Source organism: Chiroxiphia lanceolata, chromosome 4, assembly GCF_009829145.1.
Source record: "Chiroxiphia lanceolata isolate bChiLan1 chromosome 4, bChiLan1.pri, whole genome shotgun sequence".
Classification (NCBI taxonomy): Eukaryota; Metazoa; Chordata; class Aves; order Passeriformes; family Pipridae; genus Chiroxiphia; species Chiroxiphia lanceolata.
Window position 1 is genome coordinate 12,573,791 of NC_045640.1, and position 24,664 is coordinate 12,598,454.

The window sequence follows — 24,664 nt, forward strand, 5'->3', positions numbered from 1 at the left end:
ACAACACTTCAACACGTCAACAACACTTCAACACAGACTTCATCGCTTCAGTTCTTTGCTCACAAGTCTGTAATTTTTTCTTCTTTTGGTGGTTTTTGTTTTGGCTTTGTGTTTGGTTTTTTTTTACCCTACATATGTGCTAAGAGAGAACAACTGATCACATAAAGGTTTGCTCAAGAAAATACAATAGTCTATCTACTGAAACTGCTGAAAGGAACATAAACCCTTCAACCTTTTGTCAAAAGAGTCTGTTTTTCTACATCTCTGATTTCTGCTGTTGTTCCTTATATATGTTGCTCCTCATACAGCTTCCCCTCAAGGCCCTTCACCATCTTTGTTGCCCTCCTTTGGACACTTTCTAATGGCTTAATATCTTTCTTATTTTGTGGTGCCCAAAGCTGCCACAATATTCAAGGTGAGGCCACCCCAGTGCAGAGCAGAGCGGGACAATCCCCTCCCTGGACCAGCTGGTGATGCTTTGTCTGATGCCTCCCAGGACACAGTTGGTCCTCCTGGCTGCCAGGGCACTGCTGACTCACATTCAATTTGTGACTGACCAGGACATCCAGGTCCCTTTCCTGACACTGCTTTCCAGCATCTCATTCCCCATGTCTGTACTGGGTTGGCCCATCCCAAGTGCAGAATCCAGCACTTTCCCTTGTTGAACTTCCTATGGTTGGTGATTGCCCAGTCCTCTCATTTGTCCAGGTCCCTCTGTGAAGCCTCCCTGCCTTCCAGGAAGTCAGTAGATTTTCCACTTTAGTGTCATCTGTGAACTTGCTTCGTATCCCTTCTAGTCCTGCATCCAAGTCATTCATGACAATGTTGAAAAGCACAGGGCCCAAGATGGAGCCCTGTGGAACCCCACTGTGATGTTACCCCATTCACTATTACTCTCTGTGCTTGACCCATGAGCCAATTACTCACCCAGCCCATGATGTGTTTATTCATTTTGTTCAGAAGGATCCTGTAAGAGAGGGTATCGAAAGGTTTACTGAAATCTAAAAACATTACATCATCTAGGAGGGTACCTGGGTCATAACAGGAAATGATGTTGGCGAAGCAGGACTTATGCTTTGTGAACCTGTGCTGGCTGTGACCAACGACTGCATTGTCCTTCAGGTGTTTTTCAGTATCTCCCAGAATAATCCTCTCCATAATTTGACCAGTTGCTGTAGTGAGAATGACAGGCTGGTAGTTTCCCTTTGTGCCTGTCTTGAAAACTGGGACAGCAGTTAGCCAGCTTCCAGGCAACTGGGACCTCTCCAGGTTCCCAAGATCATTCAAAAATCATTGAAAGAGGCCTCACAGTGACATCAGCCAGTTCTTTGAGTACTCTTGGATGAATCCCATCAGGCCCCACAGACCATCCAGCTGGTGCAGCAAGTCCCACAGAAGCTCAGGGTCAAATGGGAGTTTATCATTCTCACGGCCATGGTCTTCCAGCTCAGGGCTCCCCAAAACCCATTACCGGTGCTGAAGCCCAAAGCAAAGGCATTAAACACCTCTGCCTTGTCTATGTCCTGTTTGTGAAATGCCCACCCCCATCAAGTAACAGGCCAATGTTATTTCTGGACTGCCTTTTGCTATTGACATTATTACCCATTAAAAATACAATAACCTGGTGATTTCAATGTTGTTTATCCAGTTACTCTCCCACATGTTTACAGTCATCTTATTCTGATATCCCTTTTATTCAATTGCTTCCTCCACACACTGGCTTTTTACAACATTGTCTGAGGCAACACAATTTCAACACCTTTCCTCTTATCACTGAACACACCAGCCTCCGCTCTCTTTCTTCCCTTCTATCCTATCCTAGTATTTTTTCCATACTCTGGGCATAGATCTAGTTCAGTTTAATATCCTCAGCCTTCAGTCAAAAAATCCTTCTAATGGTATTTCTCCCATTAAATGTTGGGAGAAATGAGCCTGTACATTACACACCCTCTCATTGCCCTACTCATGGTGCATTAATATTTAATCCCAGTGTAAAAGCCAAGTCACACAAAACCCATGGTACACCACCCTCTGTACAAAAGGCACATGCAAATCAAGGAACTCAAGCAAAGGCAGCAGGAAGCCTGTAGGGATAAACAAGGACCTCCTGACAGAACTCAAATATAAAGAGGAAGCATAAAAAGAGGCTGAAGGAAGAGGAGGTGACCCTGGAGAAATGCAGAAACATTGCCTGAGTATACAGAGAAGGGGCTAGGAAATAAAAAGTCCATTTGTAGTTGAATCCAGCAATGGATGTTAACAACAAGAAGGATTTTCCTGCACCAGCAGGTAAAAAGATCAAGGAAAACACAAGCCCACTGCTGAACAGGGCAAGGAACCTGGTGACAAAGGTCACTCAGAAGGCTGTGGTACTCACTGCCTTCACTGAGACTTGCCTTCAGGAAGCCCAGGTCCTCCAGACCAGCAGGAAAGCCAAGTGCAAGGAAACCTTACCCTAGCTGGAGGAGGATCACATTAGGGAATATTTAAACGAATGGGGGATATACAAGTGTGTGGGGAAACTGCCTGGTGTCGTTGTGAGGCCACTCTCTATCTTTGAAAGACCCCAGTTATCAGGACAGGTTCCTCAGGACTTGAAGGAAACAAAGGTCACTCCTATATTCAAGAGGCAGGATCCAGCAAACTACAGGCTGGTTGGTTTCAATCCCATCCCTGAGAAAGTAACAGAAGAAAAAGTCCTAGAGATCATTTCAAAAATATGATGGTCAAAAAGGTGACTAGGAGAAGCCAATATGGATTTATCAAGGCAAAATCATGCCTGATCAAACTTCATTGCTTTATTCAATGATATGACTGGCTTGGCGGAAGAGGGGAAAGCAATGAAGGTTGTGTATCTTGATGTTAGCAAGGTTTTCAATGCTGTATCCCATAAAATCCTTGTTGATAAACTGATGAAGTATGGATTAGACAAATGGACAGTGAGGTGGACTGAAAACCAGGTGGCACTGCCAAGCTCAGAAGGTTGTCATTAGTGGCATGAAGTATAGCTTCAAGTCAATCCACTGGCAGTGTACTCCAGGGTTTGATATTCATCCAACACTTTTAAATGTCTTCATTAAGGACCCAGATGATGGGTCAGACCGTACCCTCAGCACATCTGCAGGTGATAAAAGCTGGGAGGGGTGGCTGATACACCACTCCACTGCAACCTGGAGACACTGCAGAAGTGAGCCATCATGAATCCCATGACATCCTGCAAAGGGAAATGCCAAGTCCTGCACTTGGGTAGGAAATAAGCCCAGGTACCAGTACATTTGGGAAACCAAGTGGTTGTAAAGCAGCTTTGCAGAAAAGGACATGGAGGTCCTGGTGGACACCACACTGAATTTAAGCCAGCAACTGCAGCAAAGACCACCACAAATCCTGGGCTGCAGCAGGAGCAGCACTGCCAGCATGCCACAGCAGCTCACCCACCTACTCAGCACTGGGCTTCTCAGTACAAGAGAGACATGGATATACTGGAGCAAGTCCAGCTCACCATGAATGTGACTAAAGGCTTGGGGTACCTGATACACAGGGAGAGGCTGAGCAGGCTGGTACTCTTCAGCTGGGAGAAGAGATGGCTCAGACCTAAATGTCTAAAAACACTTGGTAGGAGGATGTAAAGAAGACAGAGCCAGACTCTTCCCAGTTGTATCCAGTGAAAGGACAAGAGCCAAGGAGCACAAAATGAAATACAGGAAATTCCATTTAAACCTAAGAAAATAAAAAGCTTGTTGACTGTAAGGGTGGCTGAACACTGGAACAGACTGAAGAGACTGTGGAATCTCCTTTCTTGGAGATATTCAAGACCCAGCTGGACAAGGTCCCAAGCACCCTGCTCTAGCTTTGAGCAGGGGTTTAGACTAGATGATCTCCAGAGGACTGTTCCAATGCCCCAGTAATTCTATGATCCTATGAAAAGTCACGTATTCAAACTCTGAGCTGTTGGATTGGACTGATTTACTTTAAATCTATTTCTGTCTAACAGATGAGCAACACGTTCAGTGCTACCAACTACATCTTAAAGATCAGGATACTGCCAGTGTGGTTCAGCTAGAATTGCATTAACAGTAGAAATGTTTTCCAAAATAATAACTTATTAATCTCAGAGGGGAAAAAAAAAGGTGTTACCATTGGGCTCTTAATTCTTCTACTGAAGGTATTCCTCAGATACCCGAGAACAGAAAAATCTGTCAACAATTTAAGGGCAAACCAATTTTTCACAAAAAAGCTTTCATGTAATCCCAAAATTAACAACAAAGTCTTGCTGAAAAGAGACATTTTAACTGCCCCAAACCAAAGTTTGGTAGGCACAAATGCAAACATTCAGTTTGGAGTGCCTAACACCACAGTGAAATTTGGCAGAAGTGCAATTAAGATCCTTGTCTTTTTTCCTCTCTAAGGAAAAAGGTTCTGAGTATACTAGAACTAAAAGGGAAAGCAGTTTCAACTTATAAAAAGACTGTAATTGCTTGTCTGCTAAGTGGAATAGCTTTTCTGTGGTTTTATGTCATATGGACAAATGTTTTAACTACGCTGTTCCTGTTATGTGCAGGACAAACTGTACATTTCAAAAGCAAGACTAGCAATACTTTCTGAATACACAACCCTGGTACACACCAGCACATGCAATAGAAAGACTAACAGGTTTTCTCACAAGATATTCCAAACAGGCACTAAATATGGATAAACACTGCTATACAGCAGTATTTCCAGATAAGCTTCCAACTCAATGTAAGTACAATAATAAAGGTTAGACAGATGTTAAACATCACAGAAGTATGTGGGAATGATTTGGAATGACAACTCAAGTACTGAACAAAAATATAATGCCTTTATCTTGAACGAACATTAAGCCAGGTAAGAACATCCCAGTTTCTGTCATGAATACTGACACGGAGCTATATGTTAGTATGCACATTAGTAATTACACTTTCAATGCCTTACCAATCAATTAGATAGATGTCTGGAGTTAAGTTATTTTTTTTGAAGTGAGCAAATAACTTTGGCAGATTTTCTTCAAAGAATACCTCAAATGCGGCAAAGTAAGTCAACATCTGGGAAAACACAATGGGAAGAAAAAAAGCAGTTAGCTGTGTTATTAACAGGCTTAAATGCATTATCTGTTGTTGGATTAATGCTCTTCTAAATAGGATCAGATGAACTACATGATACTGTAAAGAGCTAAACATTTACATAAAAGACAGCATCTACAAGCATGAAAAGTTTAAGATCCACTCTGTATATCATTCTCATACTAAACAATATAATGATTGGTTTGGGTCTTGGCCAGCTTCCTTTGGAAAGAAAAATACCAGCAGGAGACAATTTTTTTGCAGATTTCTTAAAATAAATATAACAGAGTTGTTTTTTTATGCTTGTGGCAGTAATTTAATATTATACTGAACAAAATCCGAGACCCAATGGAACATAATGAAATACAAAACTAAAATAATGTTGATACTCCACAGCAACAGGGAAGAGTCCAGTAGATTCCAGTCATAAATCATATTCGAACATCAAAGCTATTTTAATATTCTAATCATATTCTAATACCAACATAATACCATACATTTTAAAATTAGACAATAATTTATATTGCAAAGAGGAAGAGATGAAGTTCACACAGAAAACTCAAAGGTTGGGACAAAACACCTGTGCAAGAGAAACAGATTGTAACTGTCTGACATCATAACCCCCAGAACTGCACTGCTTTTAACACAAAGACTTTTATGCTATTTTAAAATTCGAGTATTTAGTAAAATTCCATAACAGACGGCAAAGAAAAAACAAATCTTCCAATTCAACAAAGGGTTAAAAACAAAAGGTTATTTAGCCACCCTCCTTAATACTATGGAGAGAAAAGTTAGGCAAAGTCCTTGAATGATGCAGTAACTACAGTATCCCAATAAAAGCAATAAGGAAAGGTTGTGATATCCTCAAAGTATGAGTTGCAGCAGCATACTTCTCCCCAGAACACCATGTCAGGAAAGGGAAAAGAGAATCCTTTTGGAGACTCTTGTCTGAAATCCTGACAGATTTATGTCCTGCATTTTTTTCCCAGCTTTTTTAATTGTCCTCATAGAAATTTTTCCCATTTCCTCTAAATGAAGTAACAGATGGTGGACTACCTTCATTAACATGGCAAATAAAAAACTGAGCCTGGTAGTCAGTATGAGTGTAAGGCTTTAAGCCAATCAGAGATGGGTGTATGCTACAGAAATAACCAGTGTTACATAAAATCTCTGAACCACCAGTTACTGAGAAACAGCTTCATGTCAAACATGACAGCAGAAATCCAGGAACCCACTTAGAGAACTGTGCACCTGAAACAGCTTCCCAGTGGGGATTTTTAAATGTATGAAATCCAAACACCCACGAGATCTGTGAGTATAAACAAGGAAGCAGGTAATGCATCAGAAAGTTCTGCTTCCACAGTGACCTGCTAACATGCTGGCACCACTGTGAGACAGTTCTACTGGAGCTCTTCCTTTCAGAAGCATTTTAGAGACGGGACCTTACACATAAGTGCTACAATCACATCTATTGATAGTAATGTGGGCAGTAGTACAGGTATCTGTATGATCAAATCAACAGTCAACATGACATTTATTCAGTGTTAATTGAAAAATAATGTCGTTTAATGAAACTAACCAAAAAAAGAAGTCAAGTTAAACCGGTATAAATTACTACAATTTACACAACTAACTTACACTGGTTTCATTTTTTCATTTATTATACAACAAGTCAGCGTTTGTTTATTAAGCTGTAAAACTGACACAAAAAGATGAGTGTAGACAGCAGGTCACTATACTAACCACAGGAAGCCAAAACTGTCTCACTTTAGTGTCACTACTCCCTTAGGTACAACATTTTCCTTGGGATGTTAAATCATAGCTTTTGCTTTCATGATATATTAATAATATTTCATCTATCACCATCTCTGCCCTTCTGTAAGCACACATTTATCACGTAGTCTCTATTTGGACAGGCTAATAGAACTAAACAGCACTATCCAAGAGCACACCAAACTCCAATTCTCTCAGCTAAAAAAAATATTTATCTTATTCTAGTCAATTCAAGTCCAAAATCAACTTCCCAAGAACCACATTTACACAGTGAATGCATAAGTATGTCCTCTTCTTACACGTGCTATAATGGAGACAGTTGATACTGCTACTAGTGCTGTCTGCACTGTGGTGCATCTCCCCATGGCATTTACAACTCATGAGAATCAGGGACTGCAACAGGAACTACACACTGCTTTTCCAGCAGGAAATACTGATAGGTTATCTAGTGTCCTACTGTTTAAGCAATGACAGTTACTACTGTTGATGTCATGCATTCCCTTGCTTTATTTCTCCCACTTGAACTCTTGAGAAGCAGATCCTATTTCAGAGCATTACAAGGTGAGAAAGAAATAAAGAATACCACGTATTTTACATAAAAACACCTTTAAAGTAAAATAGAGATGTGTCTTATTTTGCTATAACAGACCAGTAGCTCAGTGTACATGCCAACATAGAATTTTAGATGCTCCAGAGAGAAACAGGCAATCAGCTCCCACTGAAAACTGGAGGGGTCTGTTCCTCTGAAAAGGAGCCTGATGGACTCAAACACAGCTGCTATAGGGAAACCTGGTTCTCCTTGCAACAGTGTTTTTAGCAACCCATTAGACTACAATAAAAAGCACCTTCAAGACAGTTCCGACATTAAGGTGTTTTCAGCTTCCAATTGCTGGAATAATATTCTCATAAATATTCTCTGAGTATCATAAAGTAGCTGCTCAAAAATTTCATTCACCTGCCTATTCAAAAAGGTAAACGGGGTGATCTTTGGTTTAGTCTGACTTTTTTGAGGGAGTCTGCATGTGTGCGTTGGGGTTTCTTAGTTTATCAAGCATGTTGCTTTAAAATAAATTCTGACTTATTTTCCAAGCTACTGATCCAATAATTTTTTTTCTTTTTAAACTTTCCTTACACATTATCCACAACACATCAATTACAGTTTTCTTGCATACTCACAAGGCCATGGTCCACACGGAAAAACGCCATCTGACAGGGTTTATTTAAAAGGTTAGAAAAAGCAATGAAGGCATCTGCAGTATCCAAGTTCAAGATCAATACTGCTGCTATGAATGACATGCCCTGTACCTGAAGAAAGGAGAAGTGTTACCATTCAGCAATGACTGTATTCTTCCAAGACTTCTTCATTTTGTCCTCCTGATCACTAGTGTTTAATGCACTCACTGAGGGGCTGAATTTTGAGAAACCTTCATAAAAGCAGGATTTTTTTAACCCACATGACCTTTGGTATCACATGCTCAGAGCATAGAAGCTAACAATCCCCATGATGCCTTCTTTCAAAGTATCCAAGTAAAACTCGTAAGACAGGTTAGGATGACAGCACTTTCAAAGACAAAGAATAAAGATTTTTTTTTTAATAATAAGGTGTTTCTAAGTAATCCCTCTTCTCCTAGGGATGGGTCACATATAGACTTATTTGTGGAAAGCTGGACTTGGACCCTAGAGACAAAGCCTGTACTTTCCTTTTTCCATCAATTACCAGCAGTTACAGACAACTGCAGTGACTCATTTGACAAATAATACTGTTTTAAGATTTAAACTCTTGTTTCATTTACCATAAGCTCATGACATTGTTCTCTTTTTCTACAAAGCCTGTTATGGAATCCAGGCAAAGCTCTCTCACTCTGAGGGTGTAGTGCTGCCATTACAGAGTCACATGGATTAAGGTGTGACAGCCATTCCTGCAAACCTGAGGAACCAGCTCCTTCCCAACACAACAGGTTGTTGCTGCCCCAAAGGAAGCACATCAGCTGACCTGCCCTTTGTTTCCTTTTCTGGCAGTCATGTTCAGCAGCTCTTGCCAAGCATTATATGCTACCTACAGAATAGAAACATCACCTTTCTACATCTGCCTTGTCTAAAATACTGCTCCTGAACAAAGAACAAGCCTCCATACATAAGCCTGCTCTTGGAAAAGAGACTAAATGAAGCATCTGAAATCCACTCAGTGCTCTCATAATCACTACTTCAAACACTATGAGGGAGCTCATGCAGCTTCAATGGCATTGCTTTAGAGACTGGTCCAGAAGCACTCAGTGCTAAGGCACAGAAAAGCCTATCATTTCACCTCAACAGCAGAGTCTCAGACTGATATTAACAATAAGTACTTCAAACAATCAATTTAACTACACCTTCTCTTTGACTTCAATTTTCAAAGTATGTATTTTTGAGTACAAGTATGTCCCTTTGATTTTTCCACTTAACCTGTTAAAAAGCTTAAATTTAGGAAGAGAACTGTTACACACACTTTTCAAGCATGTATTGAAATAGAGGAAAGCACACACAGACCCCAACAAGCTTTCATAAAATCATTTAATATATGCCCTACAAAGGACTGATTAACACAATCCTCCCTCCCCATAATCCTCCCCCTCTACCCCTGAAAAAAAAAAATTCTTCACTTACATAGCCTACATCAGGTCTGTAACAAGTATAGGCTCCTAAAATACTGTGCAACGTGTCATGGTAAGGACCACCCTATAATTAAACAAAAACAAGACAATACATCTGATTATACAACAAACATGTTAAAAATTCTTCAGTGCTAAAGATGGTCTCTATTACTGCTGATGAAGGACATGTTCTTTCCCAATGCAGCTTAGAACAGCCCAAAGCATTCCAAATAATTTTGGCTTTAAGAGCATGAAACAGTCCTCCAAACCCCATTTATTAGATATAGGTACAGTTCATCCAATACATCAATTACCTATTAAATACTTATACAAGAGGAATGCAAGCCTAAGAGATTCCTTATAGCTCAGCAGCACTTTGACAACAGTGCCAAGAAAGCAGAACGACAATGCAAACCGCTTAATTGTCTTTAAGATTGGAGGCAGAATTCGACCATGAAAGAAACAGTCAAAACAACAATCTGCCACAACACACACAGAACGTATCAAGAATGACACGTGCAGCTAAGAAGAATTTCACATTGTTGACTATTAACAGCTGCCATATCTTGCACTGAGTACTGTGACTGAGAATTTCAAAAGGGAAATTTTCACCCAAAAATGGTGATTTATCACAATCTAACCTTTTTACAGGACTGCTGAAATCTGTGCAGAGAAGGACAAAATCCGATTCAAGTGAGTCACTAAAGCACATCAAAACCATACAAGCTAAATTAGTCTTGCATTGAACCAAAAAAAAGGCCAACAAATGTTGTTTGCTTGAGCTGTGCTCTCTCTCTCAGCATCTATTTGCAACCCAGTGATGCTGATTCACTGACTTGGAAACACTCACCTGCATCACTTCACCAGACAGAAATCAGCATGAACTAAGTTAAATGAATCACAATGATTAACCAACACATTGGGGTTTTGTCTCTTCCAAATGTATAAGACAGTACCTCGAGGTTACTCTTTTCTAGATTATTTACAGTTTTCCAAAATCTTTAGGAACTTTATCCTCTCAAGATGCTTACTGCTTCAGATTTGAACTCAATGGGCTGTTCAACCAAGGGACAGGCAAAGTTATGTAAACTTAGTTTCCCTGAGAAGTCAAGACAAAAGTTAACATCGTTTACCTGCTGGAATATACAAAGACTAGGAAATGTTCTTGAGATATCCAGTTTTATTAACTCCAAGCTTGCTTCTCTGTCAGCTGCAGAAAATCCAGCATCTGCAAAAGTCAAAGTTACCGCATTTATTAGATGGATCAGTGTACACTCTTTGGTCTTTTTTCTATTTTCCAGTAAGGGTTAGCTTTTGCACAGCTCATTTATTTTGATGTGAATGCTAGGGAATAAGGCTACAGATAGAACAATTCCATGAATTCAGCACACAGGCTAAGCAGCAAGTCTGGCCTGACCTAGAGCAACCCTATAGTGCACAGTGACCCTTAATTTGTTTTGAAGTGATGTGGGGAAAGACACAGGGCAAGGCAGGTCAGGTACTTCACTGTTATCTGCTGAAAATCATTAGACAGACACAAGCCTGTTAACCTGTGATCCCTTCACCTCCAACAAGGCTTCCAAGTGGCTCCTGAAGTAGCAGCCTCTGTGGAAAGGCTGTGGTGGGAGAGTCCTAAAGCAGCAGCATTTGATGGATACCACCCATCTCTACTACCATCAGCTCTCCTTTCAAATTCACAGATTTTGGTCTTTGTATGTGTCGTTAAAGATAATGGACACTATAATTCACTCTCCATAACTGAAACAGATCTCATACAAAATACATTTCTATAGCATTAGTTTTGTTTCTGATATCGAGGGTTTATTGGTATTCTGTCTGTTCTGGTAAGTACAGATGGGAATTACCTACTGCTGCTTACTGAGCAATCAAAAAACAAGAGCTGTCACTAGCCAATGTTTGTACCAATCACATGAGCATCTACACTCCAGAAAATAAAGAGGAAGTTGGAAATGTACTAGATGCCATCTTACTTAAGATGTAGACAATCTTAAGAGAACAAAGTAGGGGATTTCTAATCCAAAATATTTTTCTGCTTATAAATGACAGTATGTGTGTTCTCCTTTTCCTGCTCTGCTCAGCATAATTACTTACCAAAGGCAATTTCATTTGCATGTAGTTTTATACTCTCTCAACACCAGACAACTCTTCCAATTAATTAGTAAATCTCAAACCACTTTGTCTGCAAAAATAAATTGCTGCTCTCTGAAACACACCCCAGAGATTGGCTCAAAGCTGCAGTAAGGGACTAAAATACAACTTTCTGCTATAATTTGAGTTTCAATTCTAAAACCAGAGATGCAGAAAAGTATTTTAGTGTTGCAGTTCAAATGATAATCCCCAAACTTCCCCAGTTTTCCTACAAATTTATATCAAAATAAGACCTGTACCTAGAGATTGTTTATAAAGAAAAATTAATAAGTGTGCTTTATAAGAGACCATCATTTCAGTGAGAATGATACAGCTATTCCTTGCTTCCACAAAAAGACATTTCCTTTTTACCAGAACAAATCTTCATAGACGAAATTTTTTGTTTAAAATAAGTGCTTTTCATTTTAAGGAACGATTTTACAAAATCTCTTATTCTTTGACACAGCATAAGTCATTTGCAAAGAGCATACCTTCACATTCTACTTCAGCCCCTCCTGTGCTAAGTGATCGCCACTTCTCTTTGGCACGAGCCAGGCAAATATCATACAGTTCTGGACAAAGCAAAACAGAAAACCAAGTCCATTATTTGAACATGCTCATGTCCACTACCCATCACATGGACAATGCTGCCCTAATCCTAACAAGTAACATTTCTCTCTAACATAGTAGCTGAACTTCTGACTAGGTTATGGTTTTGAAAGACTTGTTCCACTGACCTCTAAATTCAGATTAAGTGAAAAGGAAAGGCAATCCAGGCATAAGTTGCATTTTATGTTCAAGTATTTACTTTTTCTTCCAGAGCATGGATATTCAAAATTATAGTCTGAATGGATAATTAGGCAAGTCTAGCAAATTCCATGTAAGAACTACACCCAAGGTAACTAAGCCAAAAAAAGCACACAAAAGCAGCACCATAGAGCAGGAGTACAGGCAGTCTACCCCATTTCCATGTTGGAATTAATTACATATATTAGTCTTTCAGACCTGTATTTTTCTGCACTTGGAAGCAGAACATTATTTCTATTTTCACAAACACACAAACAAAAGTACAAATCTTCCCAGGGGTCTTTTAATCTCTTACAAACCTCTTGTCTAGCTTCAAATCAAAGGGAGCACACTACATGCATATTTATAGGCATTACAAAAATTAACAACAGTTCTAAGTTTCAAAAAGAAAAAGAAAACCTTGAGTCATTAATTCTGACCATGTCCATCTAACATCAAAGCAAAAAACAGTGACAGTAATTATCAGGAACAATTCACAGCAGCAGTCCTAGAACAGCTACAAGATTAAAAGACACTGTATTTTTGAACAAAACACATCAAAGCACTGTGAAAAGGCATAACTAGATAACATTTCCTCACACCCACACCTCAGGTTCTGATACACCATAGCAGATACACGATTGCCCCTTGACTATTTGTTGCTTTGTATGTCAACAGAACAACAGCCTCACCATGGGTGATGTTTAACTCGTTGCCAATTGCCAAGCTCCAGACTTTGCCTCTCACACTCGGGGGAATGCCCTGCCACCACAGCTCTCGAACTTTACGGGAACAACACCTGTTTAAAGAAAAATGGATCATTCTAACAAATATTTCATTGCCTGATGAATCACAAATGTGTCCTCCTACCACTGCTGAAGGGATCCCAACCAAAATCAACAGGCCAAGAATGCAATTTGCACACACCCATTCTTTTGTATTATTTTGTTTTGAACTGCGAAGGAAATCTTACTTCCTTCCAAGGTAATGGCTTATTTTGACAGAGGTACTGCAATCACAGCACCCACAATCTGCAACCACACTTGACCAGCAAAAACCATAGGGAACAAATGAAAAGAAGTCCATACCTATGCCACTACCTATGCTAAAGACTGGACAGCTCCATGCAAGACTTAATACAGGGACAAGTTACGGAAGTCCCCCCTCTGCCCTCCGTCACCACCCTGCTGTGCAAACAGATGTGCAGCTTCCCACCCATCTTTGCAGCTCCAACCCCCTGGAAAAATGCATGAGGATGTGACAAGGAGTAACTTTTAGGGGGGAGCACGAAAGACATTTTAACAGAACACAAGCTCTGAAATGGCTGCAGCTGATGTTCATCAATCTGAGAGCCCAGCAGGAGGAACTGAATAGCACCTAAGCACCAATGAAAGTGGTAAAACCACAGCAATCCGTTTATATAAGAGCAGACTCTGAACTAAAATGTAAAATAGTGAATGCACTGGGGAACTTCTGGATTTATAAACCAATGAAGGAAAAGGTGACCTTATTTTTACGGCAGACATAACAGATGCATCCTCAAACACTAAAGACAAATGTGTAAAGACAAATATACAATTTGCTTAGGCTTGATTTGTTATACTTCAGTTCTCCAGAAATTTCCAACAAATTCTGTCCATATTTTTAACATATATTCTCAGGAAACCGAATTCCACGGTTAAGCAAATTGCAATTTTGAGTGCCATTGGTTTATGCTGAAAGGATAAATGGTGGTTGTATTTGGAGGGGTAAAGGGGTGGCTCTTTTAAGATGACTAGCAAAGACCATGAAGGCAGCTTATCAACTGCCTGTGCTGTCTTTGTACAAAATCTTTTAGCAAATAATATAAAAAACTTTTTCCCTATTCCTCTTTTCCATCATTTTATTATCCCAGCAGGTATAACACTCTGTAATTAAAGAGGCTTCATAAACCATACAGGTACTTCAATCTACACTGATAATACAAAAAGAACAGCTTAAGTAGTCAAGGAAAGCTCATTTCTGATAAACGCATAGTGTTCAAGTATGATGCTTCATGCTTTTACATTCTCTACCACAGATCACTTCTCAGGGCTTCAGTTTCTGATTATCCTGAGCCTTCAGTAAAGACAAGTAAATAAGATTTAGCACTGTATCACTTCCAGTCAGGCCGCCGCCCCGGGACCCCGGGCATGGCCACCAGAACCCCGCCCTGGCCCCAGCAGGAGAGAGGAGAGAAAGAGGCGGAGCCTCGCAGGCAGGTGCAAAGAGTTTGGTGTAATAAACACCTGAAGAAAAGTACAAAGATCAGTGTTTACAGAGCCATAGTGCTGTCTACTCTCTTATACGGATCTGAATCATGGGTCATCTACTGCCACCACCTGTGTCTCCTAGAATGCTTCCATCAACGCTGTCTCCGTACAATCCTAAACATCCACTGGTCAGATTATGTGACCAATACATCTGTTCTAGAACGAGCAGCAATCACACAAGTATTGAGCCATGCTGCTGAGAACACAGCTGCGATGGGCAGGACACGTCTCCAGGATGAAGGACCACCGCCTCCCTAAGATCCTGCTTTATGGGGAACTTGCCACCGGCTGCCGCAAGAGAGGAGCCCCAAAGAGAAGATACAAGGACTCCCTGAAACAACATCTCAGCCTTGGCCATATTGATCACCATAACTGGTCTATTCTGGCCTCCAACTGGAAGGTCTGGAGACACACCATCTATAACGCTGCGGATGCTTTTGAGAACGCACCCAGGATCACTCTTGAGGAGAAAAGACAACGCAGAAAGAACCGTGTCTTGCAGAATTTACCATCTAAGGAGTCTTTCTGCTGTGCCTTTTGCAACTGGACGTGCCTGTCTCATATTGGCCTTTTTAGCCACCAGTGTGTTTGTAACAAACGTGGGTAGAGCCCTCCCCAAATCTTCATTCGCAAAGCCCGGCCATGATGATATGATACTTCCAGTCACCTTTCAGAAAGACATGTGTTGTTTATTTTCTTTGCACCTGTCCAAGAGTGGCTTTCAAAGAAAAGCTTCCAAGACCATTTAAAATTCTGCTTCCTAACTTTGTAACTTCTCTTCAGGATAAAGATTCCGCAATTTTTAATTAAAACTCAGTATAACATACTGTCTTACATAGTTTCCCAGTTGGGCAAGATTTCATTGTTCCATGTTAAAACAGCATTCCCAATGCTGTCTTCAAGTTTACAGCGTTCTTCCAGTTGTTTCTTTCTCTTCTGAGCTTCTTTCAACTCTGCAGAAAATAAATTTTCTTTTTAAGTTAATGAAACCAGAAACTAAATATTCAGAGTTAGCCATGGCTATAAAACCATGTAAAAGCACACCATTTTCACCTAAAATTACTGTTTGAATTCTAAAAATTTCCCAGGCACAGTTAACTAAGCAGTGATGTCAAATGTGAACAAAGAACAAAGTGGAACTATGCACAAGGCTAATTTTCAATGGATGGGACAAAGGGAGTTGGATAATATATGGTTTCTTTGACCCTTCAAATCTAACCACACTAGTAATTTTGAATTAGCACCTCTGACAGCCAACAGCCTCATCTAGTAGGACAGGTCAGAGTATTTCCTAAGAAAGCCCCACCCTTTTAGTTACATCAGATTCAAAAACATAGGCCAAATGGATACAAGTTTTGTATTTCATTTTCATATGTATATTACAATTTAGATATTCTGTCAAAAAATCAAATTTTTTGTTACTTGGCACATGGATCATCTAAATGTCATGCATCACAAATGGGAACCTTCAGTTCATTAAAAAGAAAACACTTTTCATGTCTAGTTTAGATACATTTTACATTTTTGCATTATCAGACAATGCATCTTCCTGCATCACCAGCTACTACTTTTTCCACTGGCAAAGATGTTGGACGTGGATTTACCAAACGCAGGCAGACACAGCAGCACAGTGGAAACACAGGACACACGTGTGCACACACACACACTGTCTACAGCGTGGGAAGGTACTGACCTGGCAAGTAAAACCAACTTCAGAACAGCAACACTGTGAACAAGGTCTTTGGAATGAACACATTCTGCCTGATAGGTCCACTTTAAAGCCCAAGAGAAGTTGTGCCTGAGCAGAACAATCCCAGCTGTCTCCGGTATTTTCAGCTTTGATACAAGCTTTCAATTTTTCTCTTAACAAAACCAGGGTATTTACACTCTTTGACCTCCTGACCTCTAAACAACATATCACTCTGTAAATCTGTTCATCTGGAGTGGCTTTAGGGAAAATGGGTTTGTCACGGTGTTTATCTGGACAGAATGACACACTCCAGGTCCAGTGAAGACAGCACAAGGACCTGGCCCATTGTGTAATCATCCTCTCAATTCTCTCAAGTCACCTACCCTACATGCAAAGAAAGAAGAGAGAAACTCCTTTGGACTACTAAAGTGGATATACTAAAACAGGAGTCACATGAAGTTAAAACTTCACTGGTAGGTGTACAATGTTCAAAATCACAAAAGGACACTGCTATTAGTATGTCAGCTGTAGAAAGCAAGGAAGTCCTGTGTTCATATCACCTTTCCACTGTTCCATGCTGTTCAAAGGTCTGGCTGGCTGGAAAAAAATATTTCCAGCAGCTCCCACTGAATGCAAAACCTCTGTGAGTCCAAATTTCCTATTACTGCAAAGCATGTTTTTAATTAGAAAACCCAGATGGTCAAAAATACCAGCAGAAGGAAACCACCACTACTGTCACCTCTGCCTCATATGCATGGTACAGTGTTATTAAGACACTTGTGTGAACAACGTCAGACAAGAAATTAGGAGCAAAACTCTGGGAAAGCTGTAAGTGAGAGATATCAAATGAACATAATTGCATACATTTTCCTATGTGGAAAATTATATGTTTATGTACTACAGCCTGAACAGGTTGTTCCCAACGTGACACTGACAAATACCCTACAGTTTTAAGTCTAGTTTTCACTAATTTGACTGACAACCTACTTCACTATATTAGTAAGCTTTTAAAGCCACAAATAGATGCCATTCATTTATTTAAGAGTTACAGATTAAAAAATTCTTTCCTGCTGGATTCTAGGATTTTTATTTTTCAGCTTAGGGTGGGGCTTTTCAATGAAACTACCTTTGTTCCTCTCTCTTTGGATTGATACTTCTTTAAAGGGAGGTACAGATCCCCCACATTACAGAGCAACAGACTGTCACAAGTGTTATTTCAGGTTTAGAAATGCCCTTAACTTTACTTTTCTCCTCTGAAGACAAGAAATTCCATCACCTCTTTTTTTTGCTTGAACTACCATTTCTTCGTACTGTTGTCTGTGTTTCTGAGCTTCTTCTGCTGGTTTTGCAGGGAGGTTCCTTAAATTAAAAAAAAAAAATAAAAAATCAGTATTTAGAGTTGGCATGCCTCTCTAAGGAAAATTCTAGGCACTTCTAAAAGAAAAGTATACACTGTTTCTTGTCAAAATATGCAATCAGTGAGCAGAACAACAGATCCTTGGAAAGAATCTTTTTTTGCCAGAGTCAGCAGAAGGGAAGAACACTGACCAGCTATGATTACTTTTATACACAAAATATGCTGAGTAATTTCCTTATGTTTGGTAATTTCAGCATTTTTATTATTAAACCAACTGAACCCACAGGCTGATCTTCATAAAGGGTATATACCAAGCTGGTAGTTTTGATTTAAACTGGTAAGATACAGGACCATACTCTCTCTTACTGTGCACCTCATTTACGGGTTACATGCACAACTTTCTTTACCCACATGTACTGACTCCCTATCCCAGTTCCCTTTTCCCTCCACTCTCTGAGACTCCATTTCTATTTTAAAGGCTTGACTCTTCCCCCTGGCTCCTAGAGCAACAAGTGGCACTGGAGTCATCCTTGATATTGTCCACTCATCAATACCAACACAACATTGTGATTTGTGATTAAGGCTCTGCCATACAAATACAGGTGTTCATATGTCAAAACACAATACCTTTAAGCTACTCATATTTGTAATTAACATAACCATAAGTATCTCTTTACAAATACAGGATCATCAAAACATCAAAACAGGAAATGACTAACTATTTTGTTATTCTGTATTGTAGAACACTGTATTTTATTCCTAGGACAGTTTGTATCTTTGGTTAATAGAAAAGCTATGCAAAAATTCACTTTCCTGTTCCTGTAAGGTGTCGCACATCAGGCAGCTGCTTTCCATCAGCACAGTCACCATTGAGTGGGTGTCACTATTTACCCAGTCACAGCCATGAAATACAGGCCTATGACAAATCGAGATTTGTTCACATCTTTCTGTTTTTTCAAATTCAAGATTGTTACTAGAACAAGGAAAGTAAATTTTCACATTTGTGTCTTTGTTAGGCACAGAAAACAATCCACTCTTTTTCCAGTTTCACTTTTGTAAATTCATCATCATCTTTTTTAAATCCAAGTCTTTAGAAATGGTTCAAGTTAGGGAAAGTTTGGAAAAGAAAATCAGATGAAATAACACAGTTCTGCTAACTTAAATTCCATCATTCAAATTATCTGCCCTATCTCTTAACATCACCACCATACACGTGAGATGTTGTTTAGTATTATTAAGATTCAACTAACACTTTTTGGAGTTGAAGTTAGAGGAACTATGGAATATTTACTGATTTTTTTACTATAAAGTTTTACCTAAATCCTACAATTGAGTGTGAAATCAAGAGCAGCCATTCTGAAAAAAAATCTCACTGCATTTTTCTTCCAGAAGTCTTAAAGCTTTTTGTCATAGGAAATCAAAAAGAAATTACTTAAAGCCTGATAGAAAAAAAAATAGTATGTAAACTGCAAGCAAACAGTTAAAAAAAAGATTCTTTAGAAAGAGTCAGAGGACAGCACTGCTGCCCAGAGCAGTTTTCCCTACTAGACAAAAGAAATGATGATTCACTTGTCTAGAATCTTAAAAATACCTATTCTGTAGAAGTTCCTCAGTCTATCAACAGTAGGAAAGAAAGCAAAACCTGAACATTCTCCTGGAATGCATCACTAATTCCATCTGTGTGAACACCGTACTTCTCAGATTATCCCACAAGAAGAAAGATTTTTAGCAGGCAGGTTTTGAATACAACAGATAAGGTAGCATGCTTTGTTTCCAGCTGTACACAATAAAGCCTGCTTTAACAAATAATCACTCATGTTGTTCTAGACATCCCGAGGTCTTGCCACACAGTTCATCAGACAAGTCAAAAAGTTATTTAAATAACCCTACGACTAGACTACTTTGACATGGGCATTTTTCACACTGTGTTGATGAAAACACAGATCTGTGTTATGCCAGTTCTTCACACCAATGCACAGCTATACTAAAAATGCAGACATCATCCCCATAAAGCCAGATAACATTCACAATCATAGACTAAACATGACATAATTTGTGTAATTCAGAAGCAAAACATGGCAAAGCAACTGCCAGTAAATCGCTTTGGAGTCAGTTTGCATATGGAAGAATCTCCTTGCAGTAAAAGAGGTATGAAACAACTTATCAAGTACTTGACAACCTTTAAAATGTGATGCTTAACTCGCTGCAGAGCAATCACTATTCATGTTTCATTATTTATGGAAGTGTTTTCTTTCCCTGTGCAAACAGGACACTGTATTAGTGCTTCTCAATCTCTTTAGCACGTACCAGCTTCATTTTTATGCTTATGTGCTCTCACGGAAAATAAAAATCTCTTATTCATGTTTAAAAGGTAGAATTACTCAAAACTAGAGCTCTGCTCTCTTACTTACCTCCTTTCATAAAAAGCCATTGCTTTTATTATTAAATAAGGTTCCTTCTGTTTGAATAATTTTTCTCATAATCAACCCACTTCCATATTCACTACTCTGAAAAAAATTCTACTTTAGATTTTAAGTAATTTGTTTAAGTTAGGGTAAGCAATTATGCTGAGTTAGAAAAATCTTTGCTAGGTTAATTTTAAAGAGACCCTCACTGTGGCACTTTCCAGAACTTACGCTGGTCTGTCCTCTAAAATAAGTGCTGTAGTGGAGAGTGGTTCAAAGTCAAGATTCTTCCTCACATTCTGTTTAGGAGAGAGAGGTTTGTGAGCTCGTCCAGTTTTTTCTTCATATTCCTAGAGAAAAAAAAAAGACAGGGCAACTTACAAGAGTGGAGAACATCAAAATGATGCACATGAGAATTTAAAATGGGTCTACAAAAGTCTTCAAGACAATGCTTTCATATCTCTACCCTGCTGCAGTCCCTTTAGAGCTTTTCAACTAGAGCAATCTCAGAACTGAAAACAATGGCAAATTTATGTTCAGGAGTGAGTTCTGATGGTTTTTTTTCATTCTTCCTATTTGTAAAAACATCTTAAGTTCCTCTGGCTGACAGCCTGCTTTTACACAGTACTGCTCAGAAGGAGTTTACAAACAGCAGATACTATTTGAGGTATAAAAATAAGACCTATTTAAAATATTTTTCTTTTAATTTACATGGTTTTGAAATTGAAGCCAAACATGACCACAAGCTGCTTGTCTTAAAATCTCATAGTAATATATCTCCCCACACAAGCTGTTTTCACATGCAACAGTTCAACAATGGAAAAAAAAAAAAAAAGGTTAAAATCACAGAAAGCCCATCCTTGGTATGATGCCTTACACAACTCTATGTTATAGAGCATAACATGTTAACTTGTGTCTGTAATCAGACACTGACACACAAGAGTAAGACCAGCAAAGAGGCACCAAGGTGACGAGGGTCTGGAGCCAGTGCCATACAGAGAGAGGCCGAGAGGCTTGCTCAGCCTCCAGAGGAAAAGCTTTGCAGGGACCTTTGGCAGACAGCAATAACGGGATGTGGTGAAGGCCAAATACAAGTCTCTGAGGCACTTGTATAAAGAACACAAAGACAATAGGCACAAACTTTACCAGGGGAATTCTAGTCAAGCACTGGGACAAGTCTCCTGAGATGCAGTAGAACTTCCAGCCTCAAGGGCACTCAAGCTCAGATGAAGGAGCCCCCAGAACCTGGTCTAAGCAGACTCTGTTCTAAGAGGGGTGTTAGACTCTCAGAGGTCCCTCCACTCAATTACTGCCTCACCATGATCTACAGGAGAGGGCTTGGCATTACACATACAATTTTATTTTTATTTTTCCTACAAACACTCATTTGGAAAAAAAAACATACTAAACCCATGACCTAATAGGATAAACCAAACTTTACACAGCTTCCATCTACTCCACTGCTTGAAGTACTATAGCAAACATTAGGTATGCAAAGTATCAGTGATATACAAATAACAAACACAGTCAAACAGTCCTATGGAAAAACTACATCTACATAATAGTTACATCTACATTCAACTTTATAATGATTTTTGCCACTTCCCAAACTCAAGGGCTTTCATGCACAGCTTTTTTCTATAATTTCTACTGAAATTAAAAAAAAAAAAAAGATAAATGAGCACAATGAATGTGTTATGAATAGGGTTCCAGCCAGAGACTTCTCCCTGTCAGCACAAAGACCTTCTCAGATGCTACTGCTTGCTTACTCTCAACCTGTCAATTATGTCAAAGCCTCCTTGGGCAATAGATCCAACCTTTCCAACACAATCAGAACAGCCTGGATCATTCAGCAACTAAAATGGGATCCCTATCACTTCTAGAAAGGCCTTCTCCTCCAACTCTACCTTAAAAAAAAAGGATGGATGAAAACCAGACATAAGTGAAGAACAACACAACCTTAATATTCTACTTTATGTTGTACAGTTTAATTCTAGCTCAAGTTAGTTCTGTGGGACTCATGGGTGCAGGTCTGTGCAGCCCTTGGGACACAAAAATTCCTCTTTTTTCCTTGTGTGTTAACCGGGCACTGCCTCAGCAATCAATCCTATGATGCCAGCATTGCTGTGATGGGAAACATGGTCACGAATTTGGAATGTCTGGCTCATTAATACCAGCTAATACTGCTATGCATGACATCAGTTTGCAAACCAGGAAAAGAACCAAGAAAAATGTACTTAAACTTAGCTTTGTCAAGTAAAGGGACGGTGCTCACGCTGACAAAGCTGTTCACTAAAAAAACCCTCCAGAGAAAAAATAAGCAAAGAAATATTGTAACAGAGGTATTGTGATCAAGAGCATATTCAAAAAGTACAGGCACTGGTCTTAAACTACTCACTTGCATCAGAAAGCAGCTGATAGTGACCAGTGTGTGAGAGCACCATCATAATGTGCTTCAGCTGTACCAGCTGCGGAGCAAATCCGCTGTGCTGACAGCAATGAAGCACACAGCTATTCTTTCTCTCCATTTCTATTAGGTGACTGAGTTTTTTTATGAGCCCTTTCTCACAAATTAACATAGTCAAATATTAATCTCTATTACTGCTTCCACAGACAAGGTGAACCTTGTGCCTAAATCTAACATCTTTACTCTTTTGAGACACTGCTGGTAAAGAAAAACCATTCAGCATCCACAAGGAACAGTTAATATGCAGAAATCATCATACATAGATCTCCCTAAAGCATCTCAGAACTTGACATTAAAATATATGCACCAATGCTTATTCCAGTACAAGTTCCAGAAAAGCTGCTTAATTTTGGCTTAGGAAAATTATTTTCAGGGTCTCCTTTCACTGAAAACCAACCGGAAAGCAAAATTGCTTTTGGAAGGTGAGAAACAATGCCCACACCGTGGATTTTCTTCTGTACAGCAGAATTAATTTGGAAATCTCTTTCAGCTAAGCACAAAGTTTCCCAGATCAGCACTACACTGCATATAATTCAAGAATTTCTTGGTTAAGAAGACGTTTTATTTTTGAATGTGGGTGGCTAGTTACAGTATTAGCACATCAGTACAGCTACTCAAAGTACTCAAAAGCTCACCCTGCATTTCAGCAAGTATTCACTGACGTGTTCCACTCAGCACTATCCTACAGTAAAGAAGCCAGACCAGCACAAAAATGGGAGTGGTACATTTTATGAGATTACAAGTATGATTCCTTTGTAGTAATTTCATCCTTTTCAGTGGTAGCCAAACATGAATAAAAATGTCTGAGGATGATATTATCTACATGACTGTTTTTTAATTAGGTAAAATAATAAAAAAACCCAAGGAAACAAAAAACTCTTCCCCACTTCCCCCAAAAAACCAAGAACACAAAAACCAAAACCCCCAAAATTCACAGAAGATAAAAGCTCATGAAAATTATCTTTTATTCCAGTGAGAAGAGAATGCAATTTCAAACAGAGCACAGCATATGATACAGTAATGAAACACACTGAAGCCTTCACAAACTCATATTAAGACTATCTGCTGACTGAGCAAGTAGAAGTATTTGCACATACAGGCATACTGCAATAGGCTGAACCACACGATAGCTCATTTTAAGCTTTGGGTTTTGGTTTCTTTGTGTTTGTTTTGGTTTTTTTTAAGCCAGACTCAAATCTCTCACAGGTACAAATAATTCATCATCTGTTTAAATCCTATACTATAATTAGGGGTTACTAACCTGACACAGTTGCAAGCTAATTTTAGGACCAACTCTGGATGAGCTGACCGTTTACAATTTAGAATACATCCTTATCACTGAGATCACTTAGGCTTTCTTCCAGGTTTCGTCTTTACCTGTTTACAACAGCTGAACTAGGGTTTGAAGATGTTCTGTAAGAGTGTGCTGTCGATTAAAGCACTGATTTAAATAATCGAAACCAAACAAAGAAAACCCACAGAAACACCCCTCCCCAAAGCAAGTTTAATTCCCGGTGGAACCTGGCAGCTTTGCAGTTCAGATGCAAGAAGCTCCAGTCGTGATGATCCCCCGTGAGTCTTCAAGAAAGAGAACCAACCTACAAAGGGATCCTCAACCATCCCTACGGAGGCGCAAATAACCCACCAGAACACAGGGCAAGCGCTGAACGACCAACTGCGCTACCCGGGAGAGCGCCGTAGGACTTCCCGCACGCCCTGAGCCTCCCCGGGCACCACAGCACGGCAGAACTGAACCTACAATAACACAGACTGCTCTATCAAGGTCATCTTGTTCTGGCCCTGCGTGTTTAAAGGCAGCCACTCTCCGATGGAGCCGAGTATGAAATATTCATGCCGGGCGCCGGAGCGGCAGACACCGCGCTGCCGGGCTGGGGCTGGCGGGAGGGGGATGGCTGCTACCCCGGGACACTCCCAGGGGTGGCTCCCAGCCCGCAGCTCCCACGCTCCGGCACCCCGAGCCCCCGGGGGGGTCTCGCCTCGCACAAAGGGGATTCCTCTTTCCCGGGAAGTTGATTCTC

At 39.8% G+C, this 24,664-nt stretch overlaps 1 protein-coding gene across 6 annotated transcripts in view; it reads right to left on the reverse strand.

The window, feature by feature from the left end:
• Positions 1-24,664, reverse strand: part of TBC1D14 (TBC1 domain family member 14) — a 70,885-nt gene that overhangs the window by 10,177 nt on the left and 36,044 nt on the right. For all 6 annotated transcript variants that reach the window (XM_032685329.1, XM_032685330.1, XM_032685333.1 and 3 more), the window contains 9 exons: positions 20,390-20,508; positions 17,673-17,755; positions 15,542-15,659; positions 13,108-13,214; positions 12,121-12,201; positions 10,615-10,709; positions 9,495-9,566; positions 8,028-8,156; positions 4,951-5,060 (listed from right to left, as the gene is read on the reverse strand). In XM_032685329.1, the coding sequence (XP_032541220.1) occupies positions 4,951-5,060; positions 8,028-8,156; positions 9,495-9,566; positions 10,615-10,709; positions 12,121-12,201; positions 13,108-13,214; positions 15,542-15,659; positions 17,673-17,755; positions 20,390-20,508 (914 nt within the window). The remainder of the gene's footprint in view (positions 1-4,950; positions 5,061-8,027; positions 8,157-9,494; positions 9,567-10,614; positions 10,710-12,120; positions 12,202-13,107; positions 13,215-15,541; positions 15,660-17,672; positions 17,756-20,389; positions 20,509-24,664) is intronic.